Below are 25,662 nucleotides of genomic sequence, written 5' to 3'. Positions count from 1 at the left end.
GTGTAACTTTGCTTTTCTCATATTTAGAAAATATGTTGAATATTGACCCAGGTTTATGCATATCGGAAACACATCCAAGTTGTTCCAATATGACCAGAAAAGCCTGCGATGGCTGCCAATAAGTAAGTTAAAACAATAAATTTGATATCCCGCATAATGGGGTTTAGTCCAGATCGGAAAGTAAACATTTCCTCTGGGGCAATTTGTAAAATGTCTGAAACTATTGCTCAATAGTATAATTGATTATCCCGCAAACATAGCATTTTGAATATTTTGTACGTTATTGAACATTAGAATAAGCGCTTTATATTTAAATTATACACGATCAACTTTCATAAAAGTCAGTTTTAGGGTTGCTTTTTGAAAAGCTTCAGTATGGTCAATGTCTTCGGATGACATGTCGGCAATGTTTTCGGAAATATCATTAGTGCAAGATACAAGGAGATGCATGCATCCTAGTGATAACCAGTCATCAGAGAAAATACATTTTAACATAACGACTTTCGTCAGGTGTACGGTGGAAATCTCTCCAAGTAGTGCCTGCAACTCGTGGTTCATACGCGTACCACTCTCCGCTATACGTCTGTACTCCACCACAAATAGTCCGCAGTACCTTTCGTTCAAATACGCCAAGTGCAGATATGTCTTGCGTAAGCAAAGTTGCTGTCTCAAGTCCGTAGAGGACTATTGGTCTGATTAGCGTTTTGTATATCGTCAGATTTGTGCGGCGGCAAAAGCTCCTTGATCGAAGCGTCTTGCGGGGGGAAATAGGCTCGAATTCCAGCTTGAACGCGTCGTTGAATCTCCTTACTCGTCTTATTGTCGTTGGTGACCAGATATCCTAAATATACGAACTCATGAACCACTTGGAGTTCATCACCGTTAATAGTCACTGCCCGTGTACGTCCTGTACGTTGCTTTTTCTGGAGCCTCTTCCTACCATACATTTGGCTTTCGACGCATCGATTTGTAACCACATCCTTCTTAGTTTTTAGTCTGGCGTAGATTGCCTCCGCTGTCCGAAGTAATGATGTCGAGGTCGTCTGCGAAGGCTAGGAGTAGGCTACTCTTTCTGAAGATCGTTTCTCTCGTTTCGATACCCGCTTGCCTCAATAGCGATATTGAATATCATACACGACATTCCATCCCCTTGCCGCAAACAAAATAAAAAATACAACAAGTGTAAATACGGTGGAAAACCCGTTCGCGAGAGGAGGCACCAAGCGTTCTCCACCAAGGGTAGAGAAGGATGCAACTAGAAGCGCTAGCGTGTGGGTGACAAAGGCAGCGGTATGCCTACCACGCCGGACACAGCGATGAACAGCCCAGCGCTAATCAGGGCGATGGAGAAGAATAGAGACGCTGTACCTAAAGTGGTAGCAGCGTCACAGCAGCTCGATATAATAATCGAGTTCCCGTTAGGTCGCGGCAATTTTTCCAAGGACCTGAAGCAGAACTTACTTATGCTTCGAAGAACCTTGAATGCAGCGACCAAAACGGACAACGACATAGTGGCGCGTGCAGGAGAGCCGAAGAAGGTGACCGTGAAGGCGTCGAAGGCAATACAGACGGACGCATGCCTGTTGACGGAGTGCCGCAACGCGGCCCAGGAGGCCACGGAAAGCGCTACCAGCAGCGGTAAAGCGTCCGCCAAGCCCAGCTGAGACAGTCCCCGGGGGATAGCACTGGTGGACCGAAAAAACGCCTGATCGGTAAAAGCTCTCAGGCTAGCGGGTTGGCAGAGCTGTTTCGGCTGTTTGATACCTGGCAGAGCTAACCGATGAACCAGCGAGAAACTCCAAGACGGGTGGCCCATGGGCCAAAGTTAAGGCCAAGAGGAAAGGCGTAGGAGGCTCCAGTAAAAAAACAGCTCCACCTTACCGGCAAGGAAGCGAGCGAAGAAGGGTGACGCTCTTATCCTGAAAACCGACGGGTTTAAATACTCGGAGGTTCTGATGGCCATGAGAGGAGACGCCCTACTCAAGAACCTGGGCGCGGACATGCAGAGCATCCGCCGCTCACGCACGGGCGATATGATCCTCGAGTTAAAGAAGGACGCCACCAAGAAGAGTTCCGCATACCAGTCCATAGCGGAAGGAGTGCTCGGGGACGGAGTGCAGGTACGTGCTCTCACACCAGCAGTGACTCTCCAGCTTAAGAACTTGGACGAGATCACCGAAGTGCGCGAGGTCGTACAAGCTCTCAAAGAGCAAAATGGAGTGGTGGTGGCAACCGAGGCGGTTCGCCTACGCAAGGATCCGGCCGGGACCCAGGTAGCCACCATACGACTTCCGCTGACTGACGGAAACGAAGCCCTGAAAGCTGCTAGGCTAAAAGTGGGGTGGTCGGTATGCCCACTGAGCGTGCTCAAGCAGTCGGAAGCTTGCTTCCGGTGCTTCGAGCACGGACATAAAGCCTGGAACTGCAAGGGGCCAGATAGGAGCCAGTTGTGCAGGAGATGTGGCAGTGCTGGACATAAAGCAAGGGACTGCGCGGAGCCTCCCAAGTGCCTGATCTGTACCGGTAAACGGGACGCAAAGCACGTAACGGGAGGTCCAAGGTGCCCGGTCGGTGGACCGGCGACTAAACCACGTTCATAGTGCAAGTGACACAACTCAACCTGAAGCACTGCAGCAGCTGCTACACCAAGCAGTTTCCGAGTCGGCAACGGATATTGCCATCATCTCGGACCCATATCGCGTCCCTGCCAAAAACGGCAACTGGGTCTCGGATAGGTCTGGGACGGCGGTTATATGAACGACAAGCAGGTTCCCGGTTCAGGAGGTTGTGTCAACTGCAGACGAGGGATTTGCGGTTGCCAAAGTGGGTGGAGTGTTCTACTGCAGCTGTTATGCTCCGCCGAGTTGGTCGATCGAGCAGTTTACGCGGATGGTAGACCGAGTATCAGTTGTGCTGACTGGTCTAAGGCCGGTGGTTGTGGCGGGCGACTTTAACGCTTGGGCGGTTGAGTGGGGAAGTCGTCGCACGAACCATAGGGGTCGGATTCTGCTTGAGGCTCTGGCAAAGCTCAACGTAGACCTGACCAACGTCGGCACCACAAGTACCTTCAGTAGGAATGGTGCAGAGTCTATTATCGACGTGACATTCGGCAGTCCTGGTCTGATAGGAGACTGGAGGGTAGACAATGGCTACACTCACAGTGACCATCAGGCAGTCCGCTATGGTGTCGGTCAGATAACGAGGCAGCAGACGGCGAGTAGAGCCGACACTCCAACCACCCGTGGATGGAAGACATACTTCGATCCCGAAGTATTTGTGGAAGCGATCCGAAGAGAGTGCGGTGATCGCGGCATGCCCGATCCGAACGCTGATCATTTGATTGAGGTACTGTCGCGAGCATGCCATGGATAGGAAAAGCCGACCTAGGTATGGGAGGTCACCGGCTTACTGGTGGACATCTGCAATTGCGGAACTCCGCGGAGTGTGCTTTCGTGCGAGGAGAATTATGCAAAGAGCTCGTTCGGACGAAGGTAGGGCTGAATGTCGAGTAGCACTTGTCGCTGCACGCGCAGCGCTTAAGTGTGGGATAAAAGCTAGTAAACGAGCCTGCTTTGAAAGGTTATGTGCTAGTGCTAATGCGAACCCGAGGGGTGATGCCTACAGGGTCGTAATGGCAAAGACCAAGGGCGTGATGGCGCCCGCAGAGCGATCGCCAGAGATGCTGGAGTGAATCATCGAGGGCCTCCTTCCGCGCCACGAGCCAAGGCCCTGGCCTCAGACCGCTGAGTCGTCCCACGGCCGACGTTCTAGTATCCCAGACCATAGCATAGGATGGTCGGCCTCCATGCCGAACATCCAAAGTAACGTGGGCGACGGCGGCTTAGAGGTTGGGGAGGAAGTGACGGTTACGAACGAGGAACTCATTGAGATCGTTAAATCCCTAAAGGTGAGCAATGCACCGGGACCAGACGGAATCCCGAACTTGGCCATTAAAGCGGCTATTTTGGAGACTCCCGAATTGTTCGGAGCAGTAATGAGTAGATGCCAGGAAGTTAGCCACTTCCCGGACCGATGGAAACGACAGAACCTGGTCCTATTGCCAAGCAAAGCAAAGCCTGGGTGCTAATTCTGTTATTGAAATTTGACCTTCTGTTTTTGTACGACAGACTTCGTAACCAGCTGTTAGAATACAGGACAGTGCGGGGTCAGTGCTACCATCCTATTGATTCTAACAGCCTCTCCCAGCCCAGATTCGAACACACGACGACTGGCTTATTAAACCAGCGTCTTACCTCGGCGCCAACTGGGAGGCCACGACGGATGCGTTGACGCAGCGTTCTATTTGGCTCTTAACTGTGCTAAAAAATATTATTGCGAAATTTGGTAAAAAGGATATAAATAATCTAATTAAAACCAAGTCCACATAGAAAAAATAGTCAAAACTTATATTCGGGCCATTGCATTGGTATTAAAAAAACCGGCCATTTTGCCGAAACCGTTCGCTTGGCTTGTTGATTGTGTAATTAAATCGATCCAATAACCTAATGTGGTAGAAAAATACAGAGGCCATGCCCTTGCTTGTTGTCTGTTGTGTCTCTGGACGGTTTGACCATCTGTCGCTCACTCTTATTCATTTGGCTGACCTGAAGCTTACGTTTTTATTTTAAACGGCATCGAACAGCGCTTCGAGTCACCAAATTCACCAATTCGCACTATTGAACATGGTGCTTTCGATGCTTCGTGTAAATGAGTTGCCGTCAAAACGCCTAGCGATGAAGCCCACGTGAAAGACTTTGTCCGGCGAACTGTAAGGTAGCGTAGTCCACTGATCTTCAACATAAATATGAATATGAATGCAGCAATGCGAAGCATTGCAGCAATGCATGGCAATGAACCTATCATGTCAAAAAGAGTTGAAGATATTCAACGATTGGTCATGCTTCCCACCTCTTGTATGAAGGGCCAAAAGGGAATTGGTCGATAAGCAACATCACTTACACGTACCAGGGATTTAGAGAATCTCCTTCCAAGGACTAAGACGCCTGAGTCAATCGTTGAATAAACCGTCTTAATACAGAATGACTCCAGCAGGTGTGGAGAAGAGGACGCTCATTATCCACGATGTGTTGTTAATCGGGCCAAGATTAACCCTAGAAAGTTGACTGTTTCACTCTCCCTAGGCCCACCGCTTCAAACAAGTGTTCTGATGGTTCCTCCCTCTTCCCCATTCTAGTTTATTTATGAAATGTGGTATATATGGATACAAATAGAACAATCTCACCAGCAGACCTTCGAATGGAATAGAGTTGCGTGCTTTTAGTTTCCATAAGTGCTTCTAATAATTAGTTTATTTTTTTCTTCTGGTATCCAATATCCATGTGCAGTATTAACACTCGTATTGGTCAAAGTTTTATATAGCAGGAGGTGCTTCATAAGCTAAAACGAAAAATATAATTAAAATAACTTATTTTATGCTTACCTATTAACAAGGTCGTGTGGCTCCGCCGTCTGCCCAAAACCTCGATTTTGAGATCAGGCAGCCGGGAACCACGCAGTATCGCACCTCCTAGCTTGGCTACTCAATAGAGCATTACCGGGTATGGCCACGTGGAGGCGCTAGGTAGGGGCTTGGGATAGCTAGAGCTATATTGGACGCTCCTCATTTTCCTTCTCCATTTCATACCCAGGTCCACTGATCTTCAACATATACGAAAACTACCAGTGTATGCTGATTTTATTGACATTTATGCACTCACAACACTATTATGTTGCTCGAAGGTGAGCAGTACCCTGGGTAACGGTTCTTTTAAGTAACACCGAACCTTCCTTATTGAACAGTTTAATCTGTTAACCGGTTGTAGCTATTTTTAATCCAAAATTTTAATTTTAAATCTGTGAACTAGAAGTAAGTTAATGTTGGACTTAACCTACAGAAGAACATCACGTGCACAGCACAGCATTTCGATTTGTATATGTTAATACCTAGCTCGTCATCGACTTCGAGGTGCGTTGACCCTGACGACAATCACTTATCACCTGAATTGTTGCTGTAAGCAGAACAACGCCTCATATCTGCGGGTATTCTACGACTTGGTGATATAGCTTTACCATTTTGGTTTGATAAAAAAAACCTCAATCTGGAATAGAATTAGAGAAATTGTTTTATTCTTTAATGAATAATTCATTCGGTAGGAGGAGAGCGAAAATAAGCTAGATTGCGAAAAATACTTTCCTTGCATTTATTCGTTTAAAAACTTGCACGCCCAATTTTTACGTGAGACGTAGACTTTTCTGTTATTAGTTACATGTCTGTAAATATTGCAATAAAAAAATAGAAATAAAGAAGAAAATTTTTCGGTTAAAGTTCTTTTATTATTCTGAGAGGGGTATGTATTTCGCCCACGACTTACAGTCTTCATCAGTGTCTGTTTCGAACTAATTCACAATCTTTTCTCTCTAAGTCCGTCTTTTTATACCATTAGATTAGGTTGAGCATGTATCCATAAATTTGGATTAGCACAATAGTAGTGCACGTCATACGTAAATAATTAGCGTACACGTTTTTACGACTTTCGTAGTTTTTGAATCTAAATATAAGTAACAGACAAACAGACGTACAAAACTCACCTCACATGACTTGCACAAAGAAACGAATCGTTACGCTATACTGTCGCTTAGTCAGCATTGTTCGACTGCCGTCTCGAAACTTCCAACATACGGTGTAAAACGCTGACTCATATCGATTCCGAGCACAGACATCGCATTTCGCAACGACTGTCGCCGCAAGTTAGTCACCCGCCGTTCGTAGAAAGAACGAATGAACGAAGTCACTACCGTCTACAGTCCATTCACGTTCGTCCACTTACGTTATCTACCCGGGTAACAGGTCTGTTCATCGGTGTTGCTTCTACTAGCTCTAGTAGTAAAAGTAAAAGATAACGAATGCCGTTCATTCGACCCGAATGCGTCGAGTGTCGGTTGGTTATGTTTAGAACACATTTAACGCCACGTTTTCCGCGTGGTGGGTTTAGTTGTCTTTGTGAGTGCAGTTCGTGCAGGTTCGCTCTGGCTCTGGCCGAAGTTTGTTTGCTGCTGCGTTGAGCTCCCTCGTTCTACAGTAGTTTGGCACAAAAAGTGTGGTGGTAAGTAGCGTTAATGTGCGGTACAATTTTATTTGATGGATAGAGAGAGAGACTAGAGAGCTCCGTTATTTTATTATGCTTGTTTAAAATAAAATGTCAATGTTGCTGCAATAAGATATGCATCATAACGCCGCGTTTTCCGCGTGTCAACGTCTTTCCGTCAACGACTGCTTTACTTTTTACTTCATCATGTGATGCTATTTGCCGTTTATGCAGGGTTTCACAAACTGTTTGCTCAGCGGTGCGGCTTCTCTCTATCTCTCGCTCATAATGTTGGCTCACATTTACTTGCAACTTGTGGCGTGTGATTTTTCTGTCCGTTTTGCTGTGAACGTAGTGCGAAGAACTAGGGTAAATGACCATGGCATAAAATCGTTGCTCGTTTCGGCTTGAGTCATGAGGATTTTAAAATTTTAAAAGTTGCTGTCTCACAACCCTAACTCAACTGCACTTCGATGATAGAATTCATAATAATTTGAACAAGTATGTTACGTAACTTGAAAAACTATTTCTTTAATAATTTTTACTACGCAAGATTTTTACTGGTTCCACTCTGAGGTCATTTTTTATTAATTTTAAGCAAGCAAAATTAAGCTGTCCCGGAACAGGGCAAACCAAACCTTTCCTGTTACATTATTTTCTCTCTGCATATTGGTTGCACTAATGCGGAGTCTGGGTCTGGATTTCGAACTGCAATATATCATTTTCAAAATGCTATCCTGCGCCCTAGCGTAGCACCAGTGGGAAGGAGGCTTTCGCTTTTCGCGTATTAAACAGGTTTATGGTTTTGTGTTTGGCCCCGCCGCGGTACAAAAGTTTTGCTCATGCTGCTGCAGCATGCAAGATGAGGCCGCGTCGCTCGCCGCATGCAGGCGTTGATTATTGAAAAACTTTTGAAATGCAGACAGGGCTCTTCGCGTTGTGTTTTTAGCGTCAGTCTTTTTATTACATTTGGCGAGAATGTTTTTTTTTCTGATGTACGTACCTACGGCAGTGCAGTGAGCGAACGCGGCATGGTACCGACCACCAGCGTGTAACGGCGATGCCGCGCCGTGGACTGGACTGGGGGTACGAGGGATTTTTGCACACTACTTAGTTTTATGCGATTGTTTATGCCACGAACATCAACGACTCGTCGTTAAACGGTTGGTATAAAACATAGTTATCGTAAGCCATTTCCTTCCAGATGGTTTTGTGCTTTTGTGTGAGTGGTTTGCATTTTAGCGTGTGAGAATTTGAGTAAAGTTGATTCATGCCGGTGCTGCGGATTTTGAACTGTAAGTAGCCTTCACGTGTTTCAGTTGATTTGCAAGTCCACATGGTTTTCAATTCAAATAATGTTGAAGCAAACATACATTACTAGTGTTCTAAATATTCTATATTGGCTGCCTGGATACTACTTCCGTTTATTATAGAGAAATTAGATTTTCCAAAAAGACTAATTTTGATTGCAATTAAATTAACATTAGCCTCTACACACTCTACAGTGTGGTTGTAATCGGATTAAATTTCATTATTTCCAAAACAAACTATGTACGTAACCAAGAAGAGTAGGCATGAAAATCATATCCCACTTGTACCTATGTGACGTTATCGGCTCTAATTTTCCCACTCAATTTGCAAGCCATCACATAGCAGTGTTGTCTGTCTGTCACATATCTATATCGCACAGTAGTATAGGCTGGCGCTGGCTACAGCTTTATCGAACGGCTTCGGTCGAGTATGGGAAAATCACTCTGGACATATATTATATTTATAAACAAATGTAAATGAGAAAGCTTGAACATCAACAAAGCACCCGTTTCGCAACCATTTCTGCATCGTCGCGTCGTCCCGCTCGTCGAATCCAGCAGCAGCAGCAGACAGGTGTTCACCGGCACCGGCTTGATGCACACCGGCGGTATGCGCGAGAAGGCAATCAATTCACCAGAAGCCACGATGCATGCAGCAACATCGAGCAATTGTATCGAGCAAACCGTGTGAGTGCACACTGAGTTGTTATCGGAGCTAATGCTTATATGAATGGATGTGCCGGCTTTTTGTGGATTTGAAGCATGACAATTCTAAAGTGCCGTATTGAAATATTGTATGTACCTATTGTGAAAATATACCCACAATCGCGTGTGGGTTTTGAATTGCAGCAGAACACAATTGCTTTGTGATAGCCGCAATCGATGGCATTTGTTCACAGTCGTTTGGTAATAATTTTAAACGCTAATAAGTGGATGTTCATATGTGTTTAAGCTTCTCGCTCCTTCAATAATTACAGAATTATAGCTGACAAACGAAATAATGGAGAACCTCACGCAACCGGTCGGCAACTTGAATAAATATCGTAAAATCGGTGCTTACAGAAAAGGTTAAAAATTCTTAAAACTTCCTGTGGCAGAATCGAATCTATGACTGTACCGGACCATATCCATGATTGAGGGAGACCTCCTTTCTTGTTTTTTTTTTTGTAAAACAGAATTTGTTTGCCGACTTCTGTTTCTGCTTGCGCGAATTTCGGAATTTACAGGGTTTTGATGGACGCGAAACGTATCCTCGCATAAAAACCGACATGAGTACATTAAAGTCGCTTTTTACGCGGTTTGTTTTTTACGTGACTATTTTGACGCGAATTTCGGAATTTACGCGGTTTTTACGCGTATTTCGGAATTTACGCGTTTTTTACGCGAATTTCGGAATTTACGCGGTTTTTTACGCGATTTTCGGAATTTCCGCGGTTTTTTACGCAATTTTCGGAATTTACGCGATTTTCAGAATTTACGCGTATGTGCTCAAAACGCCTATTGTTTCGCGTAGTGTTGAAATCCACAAAGTTTTTTTTACGCGAAATTTTGATTTTTTTGCGCGAATTTTGGAATTTACGCGGTTTTTTTTTACGCGATCTTCGGAATTTACGCGGTTTTGTACGCGATTTTCGGAATTTCCGCGGTTTTTTACGCAATTTTCGGAATTTACGCGGTTTTTTTACGCGCGATTTTCGGAATTTACGCGTATGTGCTCAAAACGCCTATTGTTTCGCGTAGTGTTGTAATCCACAAAGTTTTTTTACGCGAAATTTTGATTTTTTTGCGCGAATTTTGGAATTTACGCGGTTTTTTTACGCGATCTTCGGAATTTACGCGATTTTCAGAATTTTCGCCATTTTTTTCGCGAATTTTGGAATTTACGCGGTTTTGATTTACGCGGGACGTATCATTCGCGTAAAAAGCGACTTGAGTGTATATTTTCTATCAGCGGATCGCTTCAAATCGCACTGTGGCTTGCGGCAAAGGTTGGACCATCTTGTTTGTTGTTTAACATTACCATTTGCGATGGCGGAAGCAATCTACGCCAGACTAATAGTGGAGGCTAGAAGGCCACCGAATAACGGGTGGCAACTAAAATTTTGGACTTTTTTTCTCAAGCTTTTAAAAAATGACAAAGATGAATGAAGAAGATCTGATTTACCGACATTAAAGATATATTATCCATTGTTGAAAAAAAATTAGTGTGCATTTGAAAACGGTCCGTAATTAGCTGTTCGGCGAAGCTTTCGTTTGACGTCGAAACAGGAGCGTTGTACGGTCGTCATGTCAACTTTGCGAATGCATCTCTTAATTCTACCAATCAACTGTTTGCAATTCGTGGCTCTCCAGTTATTTTTTTACACCAAGGAACTTAAAATCCCGAAGAAATCTTACTGAGACGTACTGAGACAGATTTTTCAGGTCGTGGTTTTTGAGTAAAAATGGGATCGAATGGGTATTCAAGAACGATTGTGTTTTTTTGGCATAATGCGATGATGCTCTATCCGGCCAAAACACGTATTGTCCATCTGCCTGATGTTTTTGTAGAAACTGGATCAAAATTTTCTTCAAACATTCGTCTGGTGCATCTTAATTGATAGCTAAACCAGAGGGCTTATTGTTGAAGAAACGAGAAAGAGAATGATGTCCTTCTGCATCCATAATTTTGGCTGGTCTTCCACTACCTTGCTTGCGAATAGTTGTTGGGCATCTTAGGATATGGTAAACAGTCGAAGCCGTAACATATTTGCTTTTTAATTGTACCGTATACTTTTTGCCGAGATTTCTGTTGCAGTTCGTAGAAGTGTACAACGCACTCCCGAAATGCTTCTTCTTTCGACGCCATTTTTAGCAAAACTGGACAAGCATAAACAAAACAAAATATACTAACAAAAAGAGGAGAGAGAGAGCTAACACATACATACTCTTATTTTCCTCTCTTTCTCTCGTTTGTAGTTGAGCATAAGAGCATCGAAAAAATTTCAAGTAACCAAGTAGAGACTCAAAAGAGAAAAACGCATTTAATCAAAATGGTCGATCTGTGTTTTCATCGGATTTGGTGACCGCCAAGTGTATGAAGTTCATGCTGGAAGACGATACTACTGTCCTTGAAAGCGGCAAGGTCCGTAAATCTTGAGCACCGTCCGTTCCTGAACGTATCGTACCGTGGAGCCCTTTCAGCACACCTCATGCCGTGTTGAAGACGAACTTGCGGCTCTTCAAGACGCCGGAGAGCATTCGAGTGCTCCCTTGGAAGTTGAGTTGAGTTTCATGTCCCGAATTTCTAAACCCTCGTCCACTTTTGTCGCACAAGCAGGGCCCGGCATCGTCGAAACAAGTAAATGAAGCTGACTTTCTCTTACCTTCGCTTCATACATGAAGCGACTTGCTATGAGTGCTTACGGCTTACTTTCTTCTAACCTTTCTTACATTTCGTACACGCAGGTACTGAAAATACTCGATTTATGAACCTACTTTTCAAACCTTCTTTAGTTACAGGAAAATAAATGAAATGAATTTAGGATTTGATTGAAGGTAAATCTATACCTATAAAAAAGGATTTCTGTCTGTCTGTCTGTCTGTCTGTCCGTATGTTCCTTATAGAAACGAAAACTACTGAACCAATCGGCGTGAAAATACGCATGTAGAGGTTTTTGGGACCAGGAAAGGTTTTAGTGATGGTTAGAGACCCCTCCCCTCACTAAGAGGGGGGGCTCCCATACAAATGAAACACAAATTTCTGCATAACTCGAGAACTAATCAAGCAAATAGAACAAAATTCGGCATGTGGGTGTTTTCGGTGACAAGAATTTATTCCATGGTAAGTTGAGACCCCTCCCCTCTTTATAAGGGGAATTATAACTCCTCTCCCTTTTAAGGGGGGGGCTTCCATACAAATTTCCTCATAACTCGAGAACTAATCAAGCAAATGGAACCAAATTTGGCATGTGAAGATTTTCGAGGGCAAGAATATTGTCTATAGTAAATTAGGACCCCTCCACACTTTAAGAGGGGGGGCTCCTGTACCAAAGAAATACAAATTTCCTCATAATTTGGAATGTGGGTGTTTTTGGAGACAAAATTTTTTTCTATGATGAACTGGGACCCCTCCCCGTTTTTGGAGGGGGGGTTCCCATACAAATGAAATACAAATTTCCTCATAACTCGAGAACTAATCAAGCAAATGGAACCAAATTTGGCACGTGGATATTTTTGGAGACAAAAATTTTTTCTATGATGAATTGGATCCCTTTCCCACTTTAAGAGAGGGGGCTCCTATACAAACGAAATACAAATTTCCTTATAACTCGAGAACTAATCACGCAAATGGAACCAAATTTGGCATGTAAAAGTTTTCGAGGGCGAGAATATTTTCTATGGTCAATTAGGACCCCTCCCAACTTTAAGAGGGGGGCTCCTATACAAACGAAATACAAATTTCCTCATAACTCGAGAACTAATCAAGCAAATGGAACCAAATTTGGCACGTGGGTGTTTTTGGAGACAAAGATTTTTTCTATGATGAATTGGATCCCCTCCCCACTTTAGGAGGGGGGGCTCCTATACAAATGAAATACAAATTTCCTCATAACTCTACAACTAATCAAGCAAATGCAACCAAATTTAGCAAGTGGGTGTTTTTGTAGGCAAGAACATTTTCTATGGTGAATTAGGACCCCTCCCCACTTTAAGAGGGGGGGCTCCTATACAAATGAAAAACAAATTTCCTCATAACTCGAGAACTAATCAACCAAATGGAACCAAATTTGACATGTAAGTGGTTTTGGAGGCAAGATTTTTTTCTATGGTGAATTGAGACCCCTCTCTTCTTTAGAAAGCGAGTTATGGCCCATCTCCCCTTTAAGAGGGTGGGCTTCCATACAAATGAAATGCAAATTTCCTCTTATCTCGAGAACTAATCAATCAAATGGAACCAAATTTTGCATGTGGGAGTTTTAGATGGCAGAAATTTTTTCTATGGTGAATTACGACCCCTTCCCCTTTTAAGAGGGGGGCTCCCATACAAATGAAATTCAAATTTCCTTATAACTTGAGAACTAATCAAGCAAATGGAACCAAATTTGGCATGTGGAAGATTTTGGAGTCTTGAATTTATTTTACGATAGTTAGAGACCTCTCACCTCTGTGGTAGGGGGATATGGACACTCATACAAATAAAACAGAAATTTTTGCGAAACTCAAAAACTAATCGAACTCGAGAAATTTGAGACTTTTCCATAAAACATTAGTCAATACAAGACCACAAAAACTATCTATAGTAACACTAGATCATTCAGGACGAGACGGTCGCGAGTGTTGCCGGTGACCCGCCGTCGGAAGCGCCGCCCACTGGTGGGCTTGCAAAACTCGAGATTGTGACAAAGATCATCCGAGATTCATGATTTATGTACAACACAGGTTAATTTGTGGCAATACGAAGTTTGTCGGGTCAGCTAGTATCTAATAAACGTTTAATTAGATGCGTCCGTTACATTCCGGACCCCATAAAACTGCTAAGTTTTATCAAATAAAATTCAAAGGATCGCATTAATTTTCTATTCCCTACGATAAAACTGAACCTTGACGTGGTGTAGGGATTTTTAACTTATCAGTAAATGAACAGCGGTCACGTTTACTTCTGAATGTGGGTATATAACAAAATACCTTTATGATTTCAAGTGGGACTCGGGGTAAAAATTTACTAAATGTGATTGTTGCGTTGTTCAGATAGGGCCTTTAATCCATTTAAGAATAAAGCCAGTATGGGGATCTCTTATAATCATTAGATTAATGTTTCTGGGGCACATCCTTATCTATTACAGTTCTCACAAACATCTCGAAAAAATTGCCGGTTTGATTGAGTCGGCCGGGGGCTGCCAAGGTCGAAACCGTGCCAGGATCGAGACCCTTTTTTGATATGAGGAATATAATGTAAATGCTTCAGAAATTGACTGAATGTCGTTGGTCAGCGATTACAACCATTTTATGTTTAAAAAGTCCGCCAAGGGCTGTCCGTCCGGTGCAAGTGGGTTGTTGACACCCTGCGGTAAGACGTAGTCCTGCAGCAGTGGAAATATTATTGTTCGAAACCACATAACTTTTTTTCATGAACATACTGGGGGCATCATTTTTTCGTCATTTAAAGGATGCGTGCGGAAGCTGATTGATGTTTAAGCATATTTATGGATGTGAAGTGTCTTGTGTTGCCAAAAACGGATACTTTTGTTGCCAGAATCGAGGCATGCCCGAATCGAGCCATGCCGGGATCGAACCGTGCCAGATTCGAAATCCAACTGTACATTAAATTCACATTAATAATATTTCTAGTGGTTGGTTTTTGAGGTTTAGTGACGGAGATCCGTTGTAGATACTCCGCACTGGCTCTTTGGACTCGAGAGTTGGAAAGCGGGTGCGACTCTATATTTTAAAGCTTCTGTCGGCTACCGCGTACGTCCAGGTCGTGCTGCGCACCATTTACTTTGTAGACCTGTCTTGGGACAGTGCTCAAATGCTGGGAGATGTGAGATGAAAAATTGCCCTGATAAGTCCTGCCCTGATAAGCCATGATAGTCACTAACGGTCCAAAATTTGTTTTCCTATTGGTTCGTTTGTGGTTGTTTGTGTTGGAAAATTGATAGTGGGCGGTAGTGATAGTGACCGGTGTTTGGTGGGGCTGACGAATCTTCTACTTCTTCACTATACTACATTTTACAACTCAAGTAGTATAAAATGTCCAGGGCAAAGCACATTTATAAATTCGCTCTATTATTTTTCTTCTCGTCATCATCATCATCATCATCATCATCATCATCATCATCATCATTATCATCATCATCATCATTTTGTTTAAAATATGGCATTCCGGCCTTTAGCAGAGAGATCTCAGAGTCAGTTCGTGGAGTCCGCACAGGGCCGGAACGCCTCCGCCTGCAAGTATAGGCGAGTCCGGCTATGCTTGGGGCTCCACCTGTGTTTAAGGTGTTAAGGTGTTTAAGAACTGATGTTTAAGGTCTCCCTGACACTTTGTTGCCATCACAAAGGGGCCCAGCGCAGAGTTTTATACGCTATTAAGCAACCAGTTGGATAACCCGAAAAAAAGGAAAAAGGATCGCATTAATTTTCTATTGTTCCTAATTGGATTTGTCTCAATTCGCTTTATGGGTTCAGTTGATTCTTACTAGTCTTACTAGTGTATCTAACTTGAAACATGCCTAACTTCATCTCTGGAGCCACCAAAATGTTACCGCTAGGGGTATTAGAAGAGAGTAATTCAGACACGCCGTAGAATTCTTCTCGATCCGAAAAGTTTCTTTGAAGTTTTTTTTCACCTGCTGCTAAGCCTTTCGAAGAAGAGAAGGACCTTGGTTTGTAGGTTTAAAGAAAAAATATTTTAAGGAAACTCCTATAATAGAAGAAAGTCGAGTTTTCTCTCTTCTAATACCTCTAGCGGTAACAAGATGTTTTCGTTGTTCTTGCATTTCTTTTCGGTGCTTGTGCACCAATAATATGTCGAAAGACTGGTGAGTAAGAAAAAATGTCAAATGTTTTAAAATTTTTGTCACCAACCAGTACATTTTACGTCCCTGATAAGTAGTTTTCGAAAGAACGAAGTAGTGCTAAGAACGACCTTCGGCGGCGTACAGGAGAACGGATTATGGAGGCGGAGGATGAACCTTGAACTCGCACAGCTCTATGGCGAAACCACTATCTAAAAGATGTCTAAAGCTGGACGGATACGATGGGCAGAGTATGTTGTAAGAATGCCAAACAACTGCCCTGTTTGCAGGGTACCATCTTTGGATGGTGTTTCCCTCAAATCCGGTAGGATCAAGACGACCAGGAGCGGAGAGTACTCGGTGTCCGAGGAATTGGAGAGAAATAGCCCACAATCGAGTAAATTAGAGAAACTTTGTTCAACAGGCTTGGTCTTAGGACGGCAAGTCACCTAAGTAAGTTTATATATGGCTCGACCTTTTGATTGACACCGGAGTCCTTTTCGATTTCTGGTTCAGTTTTCTTTGCAGAGTCCTCACCTCTTCGAGCCATCATGCTTAGCTAGCTTTCACAAGCTTCAGCCGCTCGCAACTCATCTTGCTGAAAAGGTCGCTAAATTGATTTATACTTAGATTTAAGTAATTTTTGTTGTTTTGAGCTTGATGTAAACACTACTTTTGTAAGTTACTGCTGCGAAAAGGCGGTGCATTTTCCTCGTTTTTATCTACTATCATAATTATTAAAATCAAATCGTTTCCATATTTATCCAATTTGATGATTACGATTTGATAGCTTAATTTACCGAAAGCAACGAGCAGTTCCGTGCAAATAATTGCGACTCTGTGACCGGTCGTCGAAGCAAAGCTGTTTATCACGCAAAATGCGAGAGACCAGCTTGCCATCCATCCCGTTTCAAGAATTGTCCATTCGAATTGTTACCAAGTCATATCGATACATTAGGAGTCCGATAAGATAGTGAGTCAAAACCATGCATTCAAGAAATTATTTCTATGAACTTAGTAGAAATATGTTCTTTTCTTATATGCCGAAAAGATAACAAGTTATAGATTGATACATGTTATGTGTATTAGTACTTAGAAATCATTTTGCGTTGCTAGTCGATCGTATCATATTTAAAACTGTTATTTTTTGTCTTATAGTTACTGTGATTGATGTATATGATGTGAGTTATTTTTAGTACCTTTAATAACGAGTAATTCACAAAGTTAACAGTTACTTTTTGTTATCAGATGCAGTATTTGCAAAGCGCAATCTCAAAAACATTTGAGCGACGGCCACAAGATGGCAAATAATCAAGAGTTTGAATAGATAATTAGCCTGTGTTTTTCTTTCTACATTGTTGCTATCTAAATGCTGTGCAGTATAGCAATTTCATGTGAATCAAATTCTAACGTATGTGTACATAAACTTGTACCGCACTAAAATGAGTAACCTTCCGTTACCTGATCTGCTGCCAAGGGGCTCTCAGAAGGTGCAGAGGAAATTGTTGGATCGATGATGTAAATCATACCCACAAACATAATTATCCATACGTACAGAACAAACCGGCTAGAGAAACTTTTCTGTGCTTTGTACGCTGAATACGTTTCTGATTTTGGTTACGGATAATTTCAAACTATTAATAATTAAATGTGTGTAAAGTTTTATAGCGATTGTTATAACCTAAACTTAAATAGGTAATTCAAGAACAAAATCAATAAAATGTCAATATAAAATCCGTTACCGATAAAATTACTATATGCATCTGTAAGTATAACGTCATAACAAACAAAATCCTCCACATCAATCACACCAATTGCGTGTTCCATTCGCAATGAAGGTTGCTTTTTATTGCTAGCCTCTAGCCAGCCAGCCAGCCAGCCAGCCCTCTTGCCATCGTTTTTCCATTTCGCGAGCGATATCAGATTGACCTACCTTGAATCGTATCACCAACCACCTCCTCCAACTGGTAGCGTTTTTCTGGCTGCCCAACAAACCTCCGGCGCGGCGCCTCTTCTTGCACCACTGTCAAGGTCGGTCGGTAAACAAACATCGGGGTCTCTAGGATATCTGATGTTTTGATGTTGTAATATAGAGGTAGGCGCAGAAAATACGAAACAGTAAACGCGAATGAATGACTGATTAGCGTGCATGTTTGGATTTAGTGGCTGACATTGATTTGCATTATGCTTTTCGAATACGCGATGCCATGCCACCAGTCAGTGTGACCCATGACTAAAATATCCTAACCATATTTTAATCGTGAGTGAGACCGAATGTCTGCTGCGTGTTTGATGGCTGGAGATGAATTAATTATGAACTGGAAGTAAGTTATTATGGCATTTTCGTTGTCTGGATGTCTACGGATTCAATAAACGAAAATCGATTTTCCTAGATTCAAAATTTCCGGATAAGATCGGAATTTACGTTTGAATTATAAAAAACCACTTGGTAGAGCTCAATCAATTCTCAGCTCAGCAGCAGCCACTGAGTTCAAAATGTGATTGAAATCTCTTCCTCAAAAGTCATAAAATCCGGAAGCGTCCTTCAGCTTGACATGCATTGTTGACATCGGATACGGCGTGGTTGGTTAAGTAGTTTGCATTGCGTGGGAGGTACGCAAGAATGGTCCAATCGAGTAATATGAACAAGCGGAGGTTGCTTTGCCAAACGATAGTAAAACGCATTCCGATTCGGTCATGGACTGTTATTGTTCCGTTCGTCTACATATGAACTATTCAATACTTGTCTCGAAAGGAATAAGAATTTTCGATCCAGTTGGGTTGTTCGGTATTACTAGCACGACTATTGCATGCAAGGTTAAGACACATCGCAAAAGGGGGATCAATTGGCAAACCTAATTACATATACGCACATTCAGTAAACGGTTTGTTGAACAATCCACTCACGTTTTGTTTTTATTTTTATTTTCAGACATAATTGAAAGTCCATACAGTCGTAATCAATCGCTTGAAATCAATGGAAACGTTAATTCATTCTTCGGAGGGATAGAGGAGATCGAACGAGTGGTTCAGTAGCGAACGAGCATTTCACAATCGCACTTTCGTTCCTTATTTACAATACCGACGACGGCACAATAATGGCCCGGCATATAATGGCGGTGTGCGTCGTGTGTTTACTGTGTGCCGACCATCTACCCTGTAAACAGCATGATGATGATCCCGTGCTCGGCCGCTTGTCGACCGCTGCCAGTCCGAATACACTGTACCGAAGGGAGCCCGACTTTCGGCGGCTGGACGGATCCCGGTATCACCTGGGTAGCGAAAAAGCTCGCTTGGTAAAGCGGCATAACCACCACAGCGATCACCATCACCACGATCACGGCGAGGAGGACGACGAGGATGAGGACGATTCGGTGTACAGTCGAGCGGCACGGGAGAAAATGGATAAATTCATACGCAAAATCTTCGGCGAGTTTGGCGACGCACAGTCAATGACGATGGACGTAATCGGTTTCGAGAACATGATGAAGCGGCTGAACATGTACCGATTGGTGACGGACGGGGAGGCGCACCGGCCGCTACCGCCGTCCGCGACGCAATCGGTAACCAATGGCGAGCACTCGGATGGAGACGATGGATCGGTAAGGATGTTATGTCATACCATTACGACTGACTGCGCTTTGCAGTAAAATTTACTGACTAAATGCTTATTTATGAAGGTGTTCATTTTGTAATTTCAATACGTTTCTTGTATTAAGCTGAATGGGCGATGGAAAAACTTTTTACCTTTTGATAGCAGCCGAAATACGAATTTGCCAAGTATTTTGGGGAAGTGAATTTGGTTTTATAATCTATTTTAAAGTGAATATTTGTGGTATAAGAAGAATTAAACGGAGAAATCCCTTTTTACTCATATTTTACTCTTAAGAAATTCAATCAGCAAGTCTGCCTCTAGTCTCTATTTTCAATACAAATATACATCATTTCGTAGTCACCAAACAGGAGATTTCAGCATCCTCATGTCTTTCAAGCCCATAACATAGTTTCCGTTAATACGTCTCTAATAAAAATAATATAAAAAAACTTAGTTCCGAAAGACGTCACCCAGATCCCAGATGGGAAGAACCAGGCCAAGAGTCGTATGCCCACTGTTGCTACATATCAGAACAGAGAAAGGTCTAGTTTCTACAAAACTGTAAGGAGTGAGGAGTACAAACGGTGCTGGCAACTTGCTAATTGACCAAACGGCGGTAGAAGCCAGGAAGGAGAGGAGAACACGGAGATCAGTAGGAGCAGAATAAGAGTTGTGAGCGATCGCGAAACTGTTGAGTCACCAACACTGGAGGGGGATAGGAAGGCAGTTAGTGAATTGAAAAACGGTATGGCTGCTGAGAAAGACGGTATCCCGGCTGAACTTCGCAGAACGTGGAGCGACTGTACGAAGCGATACACCAGATCATTGTCAGGATATGGGCGGAAGAACAAATGCCGCAGGAGCGGTTAGATGGTCTCATTTTCAAAAAAGGACGACGAATTGAATATTTAGATTTACCCTGCGTCAGTTACTGGACAAGTTCGACGAGTACAGCTTGCAGACTCAACAACTGTTTGTGGACTTTAATTGTTCCAACCCAACTACTGAATAAACCAACATTTTCGGGAGAATAAACAAACGTTCTCGGGTTCTCAGTGTATTGCTTATAACGGGGTTGAAACTGTGAAAAAAAACAGAGCAAACCCGTCACCTAAAAGTGCATTTCAGAGCGAAACTAAGTTCAACCTGAGTGAAACAATAAATATTTTGACAGCCGTTCAATTGAAACTAGAGCGACCCTAGCAATTCAGTCAAACGAAACGAGCTATTGCAGATAATGCTAGAACATGGTTTTCCGATAAAACTAGTGCAGTTAATTTGTGCGATGCTGGATGGATCAAAATCATGGGTCAGAATTGCGTCAGAATCCTTTTTCGTGACTTTCCATGTACTGAAGCAAGGCTGTATCTTCTCTAACCTGCTATTCCACATTGTCTCTGAAGGTGCATTACGTAGGGCAAACGTGGAAAGGAACGGGACTATCATTACCAAGGTCCTGCTAGGCAGCCATGTTTTTGCAGTCAACATCTAACTATTTACGTAAATGAAACAGCATGACACCGCTATACGTTCTGTTCGTTACACTCTGCAAAGCCGGTATGCTGGCAGATGGCTATTATTTTCAAATCATAGCCAGATTTTTGCCATCGGAATAAAACGCTAATCAGACCGGTAGTCCGATATGGACTTGAGAGAGCAACTTTGCTTACGGAAGACATACGTGCGCTTGCCGTATTTGAACTAAAGGTGTTGTGGACTGCTTGGAGAGATTCCCATCGTACACCAGGCGAAATTTTGGAGACTCCGGCGGATTGGCCACGTTGCAAGGATGCCAGACGACTGTGCAGTGAAATCCGTTCTCTTCAAGAACACCACCGGCACCAGGAATAGAGGGGCCCAACATGCTAGATGGCTCGACCAGGTTAAAACCGACTTGTGTGTGTCGAGACGCGCAACGAATTGGCGACGAGTAGCTCACGACCGAGTACAATAGAATTCTTGATACGGCAAGAGCCACCCCGCCTCTCGGGTGATAAAACAGCAACAACATGAGATTGGGACTTACCATTAACACCGCAGATATGATTGCTGGCAGGAATTGGGCTTTCTACGGATTAGGTATCCAGCTGGAGTCCCGTAGTTTGCAGATTCGGTGGCCCTTTATGGACATTGTTCTTAGACGCTAAGGAAAATCGGCAGCTCCGAATCAACACAGTATTGAAGGACCATTTTTCGTTCGGCGCAGGATCAATAACGGACCGTCACCATTAATGTAATGTAAATTATCCAACCAGTGTCAAGATCAAACCTCAAGTCCTCAACACGATTCAGCGTCTGACATCATAGTCATGTTGGAACAGATATTAACCATTATCAACAAACTAGCAACAATATTGTAAATAATAATAAACTCTACAAATGCCCTACACACTACTTTTTCGAATTATGTTTGGTTGAGGCACAAAAGAGCAAAAACTAAGCAAAAAGAGCAAATCCCGCTTGACTTCTACAATGATTGAATTACTATAAAAAACTACAATACTCGCTACGGTTCTACAACCACTTTGCTATCGGACAATGGAACGCTATTTGCTGGTGAACGTTTCCAAAAGTTATGTAGCAGCAATGGAATCTCCGTCACTTGGATGCATCTTAATACCCGCAGATTGAACGATTTATTGGCTCCCTGAAGCGAGGACTCAAGAAGTTAAGTGTAGGAGACAGCCCGTCAATATCAGAGCATCTCCAAACCTTTCCATGTATGTATCGAATGACGCCTAATAATAATTCGATTCACTTGAAGTCTTTAGCAGATGTTTTCATGTTAGTCCTACAACAGGGTGTCGATTACCTGGAAAATCAGGGAAAACCTGGAAATGTCAGTGAAATTCGTTTCAACCTGGAAAAGTCAGGGAATGTCAGGGAATTTCATTTGAAGTCAGGGATTTTTGGTATGGGAAGAAAATATACCGGATAAGTTATGGCATCGCCTTCAAGTATCCGGCACCTTTTTATTTAAGGCCATTGCGTGTGTCCAAATCAAATATAATATGACATGTTATTTTTACTTGCGTTTTGCTATTCTGCTGTGTACAAATCAACGGTTGGATCAATTTGATCGGTTTTGGGTTTAAAGGGAAGAGCTCACAATCTAATTGATCATTATCAATATTTTTTGGATTCCTCGAAATTAATGGAATATTTAGATCAAAAGTTGTGTATAGAAATTTGCTTCTTTTTTCATACCAGATTGGTGGATGTTGATACGCAAAGTGCATACTTTGTTGGAAGAATACTTTTTTTGTTTTCACTGCGGCCAATTCAGCAAGATTGTTAAAACACTCTTCGATGCTTGGAGAACAAATATTCATTTATATTTAGAAAAAATCAGCATTTAAAACAAGCACATTTTGCCTCTAGATAATTCCAGACTTCCGGACCGAGATCGGACTGTAATTAAATCGAGGACTAGTCAAACTGTACCAAGATCAGTCTGTAAAAATTAGCTACGATATTCAACCTGAACGAGTCAGAACCCGGACTTTAATTTTTATTCTCATATTGATCACTAGTTAAAAGCCACGCTCCATGCATATTCGAATGAAAGACCATCTCAGCCTCAACATTCTGATTCAGTCTAACAAATCAATCATATCTTTGAAACTCGACTGCGAGCAGAGAGTCGATAAAGTCGCAAACCCGAAATTTTCCTAAATATCAAAAGTTGGCTGCAAGTACCTAGGTCGAATAAAAGCAAATAATGCAACGATGCTGCGTTGCTCGATTCATCGTTATGTCATTTGTCATCAAAAGTTTTTAAATTCCTAAGGAACAATTATTTCCGTAAATTTTCCCAACAAATCGAAATAGCTGCTCAGACATATCGGGCTTGGGGTCAGAAAGTTTCTTCTAATTAACTAACTTCTATATTTATTGTTTTGCGTAGTTAAATGTTTGAAACGGATTTATACCTATTCATTACTTGTGATCAAATAGACAAAACGGCTTATCCCACCACCTTTTGGCAATTGGATAATCCAGCAGACTATTTTCATTTTTCCGAAAAGACATCTTGCAAGTTTTATTTAGCTTAATTATTTAATTTCGATGTGCGTTAATTAGGTTCGAATTAGTTTTAATTTTGCACATAGAAATTTCGCATGAAAAGATGAAAAGGAAAAACGAACTCATTAGAAAATAATAATTTAAGAGTACCAATTAAGCCAAATGAACACTTTAAAAAGGGAAATTAACGAGATATTTTGCGTCTGGATTTCTTTGAAATATACCTGGAAAAACCTGGAAAAGTCAGGGAATTTCATTTTCGCGGAATAATCGACACAACAAATAAACAATAAATCTGTCATACTTGACAACTCGGGATTTTCTGGTAAAACCAATTCCAGGATGGCCACAGACTCGGGAAAAGCGGGAAATGCGGGAAAAAGTCGGGAATTGGAACCTGTCGGGAAAAATGCGGGAAAAAGTCGGGAATTTTATGAAAATTGCTATAAATTGGGAATTCCTGTATTTAAGTAAAGATGTTCAAGTTGAATATCTTGATAGAATCTGGGAGACTTGTCCAAACCCCTACAATCCTGAAACACATGAATCTTTAGACCTCAAACTAAATCTTCGTACGAGGAATTTCCTCCACCTGTAAAGACGAACTGAAACCCGTCTGTAACTGTGAGCGTATGGCACTCTCTGTATCAGCTTTTTCGTAATAGTGGTGCGTGGAGGGTACAGCATTCCAGTTGGTTTCAAGGAACGTCGCTGGACTTGATCCCTTTGTTCTGCCGAACCACAAGCCAACGGATGAACACATCAGAAATTAAGTCATGAGCAATAAGATAAAAACGGGGAATATTACAATAATTCAAAATACTGGACGCAGTGGTTCAGTTCGGCAACAGAAGAAGAGAGCCCCATTTATTGCAAACCGTCTCCTTCCAGTTAGCCTCATGGTTATTAAAAAAAATTTAATACTTCTTTCCGCACGTATAACAATTTTTATTGAATAACAATTTGTATAAGTTAAGTGCTTTATATTTTTACCTTAAAGTAGTCAGCTTTGATCTGTAGATTTTTTTACGAGAGATGTTTGAAATCAAAAAACGGGTAGCAAAAAGCAAACGTGCAAAGTACAACAACTGTGCCCACCTGGTTATAAGCAAGTGATCGTTTGCTTGTGAGATATTATGTGTCATTAGTGAAATGCCAGTGTCATGTCAGTTCCGTCAGTGATTTGGCCTCCTAATGTTGTGTTTGATATGCTTTGTGGCCAACTGTTAGTGTGTAGCAAAATTGATAGATTCGATCATTCGACGACTGGCTTATTTGATCAGTATCGTACCACGAAACCAACTGGGAGGAGACGGTTAGTAATAAATAAAGCTTTCTTCTTCTGTTGCGGACCTGATCCACTGCGTCCAATATTTTGAATTATTGTAATATTCCCCGTTTTTACCATGTTGCTGATGACTTAATTACTGATGTGTTCATGTCCTTTGGCTTGTGGTTCGGCAGAACAAAGGTATCAAGTCTGGTTGGTGGACGGTTATCTGCCATGGTTTTCTGCCATCTGCCACATGTCGCCAGGTGAGGTTCCAATAATAATCTGAATACAGTTAGCAAGACCACGCCGTCAGTAGCTTCTAGATCTGCTTCCTCTGCTCTCCTATTGAGTGTCTTTCTGCCGATTTTTTTCCATGTGTGGACTCATTACTGCGACCAGTATAGTTGATCTATTGTAATATCGCCCGGGTGTTTGCTGTATGACCTGCACTGCATTTCTTTTGCTATAATCGCTATTGAGTGAGCGATATGCTTATTAAATTTTATGCCTGCTTGTGTGTATTGAGGTTTACCCTACTTTAAAAGCTAGATCTGCTACTTTACCCACTTATTCCTCGCTATTATAGCCGTCCCTGGCGAGGACTTATTCGTACCTCTGACCAGTATACTTAAACTATAGGAGGGACATTTGCACTGTCAAGAGGCTTCAGAGGGTAAATATAGAATTTAGCGTGAAGGAAGGGTAAATGGAGGGGCCTGAGAATAAACCCATGCTAAAGTCACTTGACATCGAATGGCTTGATTCTACTAAAATTCGAACCCACGACCACTCGCTTGTCAAAGCAGACTCGGTAACCTTGCGGCTACGGAGCCCCCCAATCTGCCGATTTCGTTCGCCCCTCTTCTCAAAATAT

General features: G+C 42.4%; 1 protein-coding gene across 4 annotated transcripts in view; it reads left to right on the top strand.

Moving 5' to 3' along the window:
- The window catches only part of LOC128738731 (zinc transporter foi), a 52,044-nt gene that overhangs the window by 16,835 nt on the left and 9,547 nt on the right, over positions 1-25,662 (top strand). For 3 of the 4 annotated variants that reach the window (XM_053834069.1, XM_053834068.1, XM_053834067.1), the window contains exon 3: positions 18,827-19,496. In XM_053834069.1, coding sequence (XP_053690044.1) covers positions 18,993-19,496 — 504 coding nt within the window. In that variant the 5' untranslated portion in view covers positions 18,827-18,992. Of the gene's footprint in view, positions 1-7,011; positions 7,104-18,826; positions 19,497-25,662 lie in introns of those variants that run through there. The other variant, XM_053834070.1, reaches the window with a different exon arrangement.

Source organism: Sabethes cyaneus, chromosome 2 (genome assembly GCF_943734655.1).
Source record: "Sabethes cyaneus chromosome 2, idSabCyanKW18_F2, whole genome shotgun sequence".
Lineage (NCBI taxonomy): Eukaryota > Metazoa > Arthropoda > Insecta > Diptera > Culicidae > Sabethes > Sabethes cyaneus.
The sequence above is the reverse complement of the archived record's forward strand: the minus strand, read 5'-3'. Positions and strand labels throughout refer to the sequence as shown.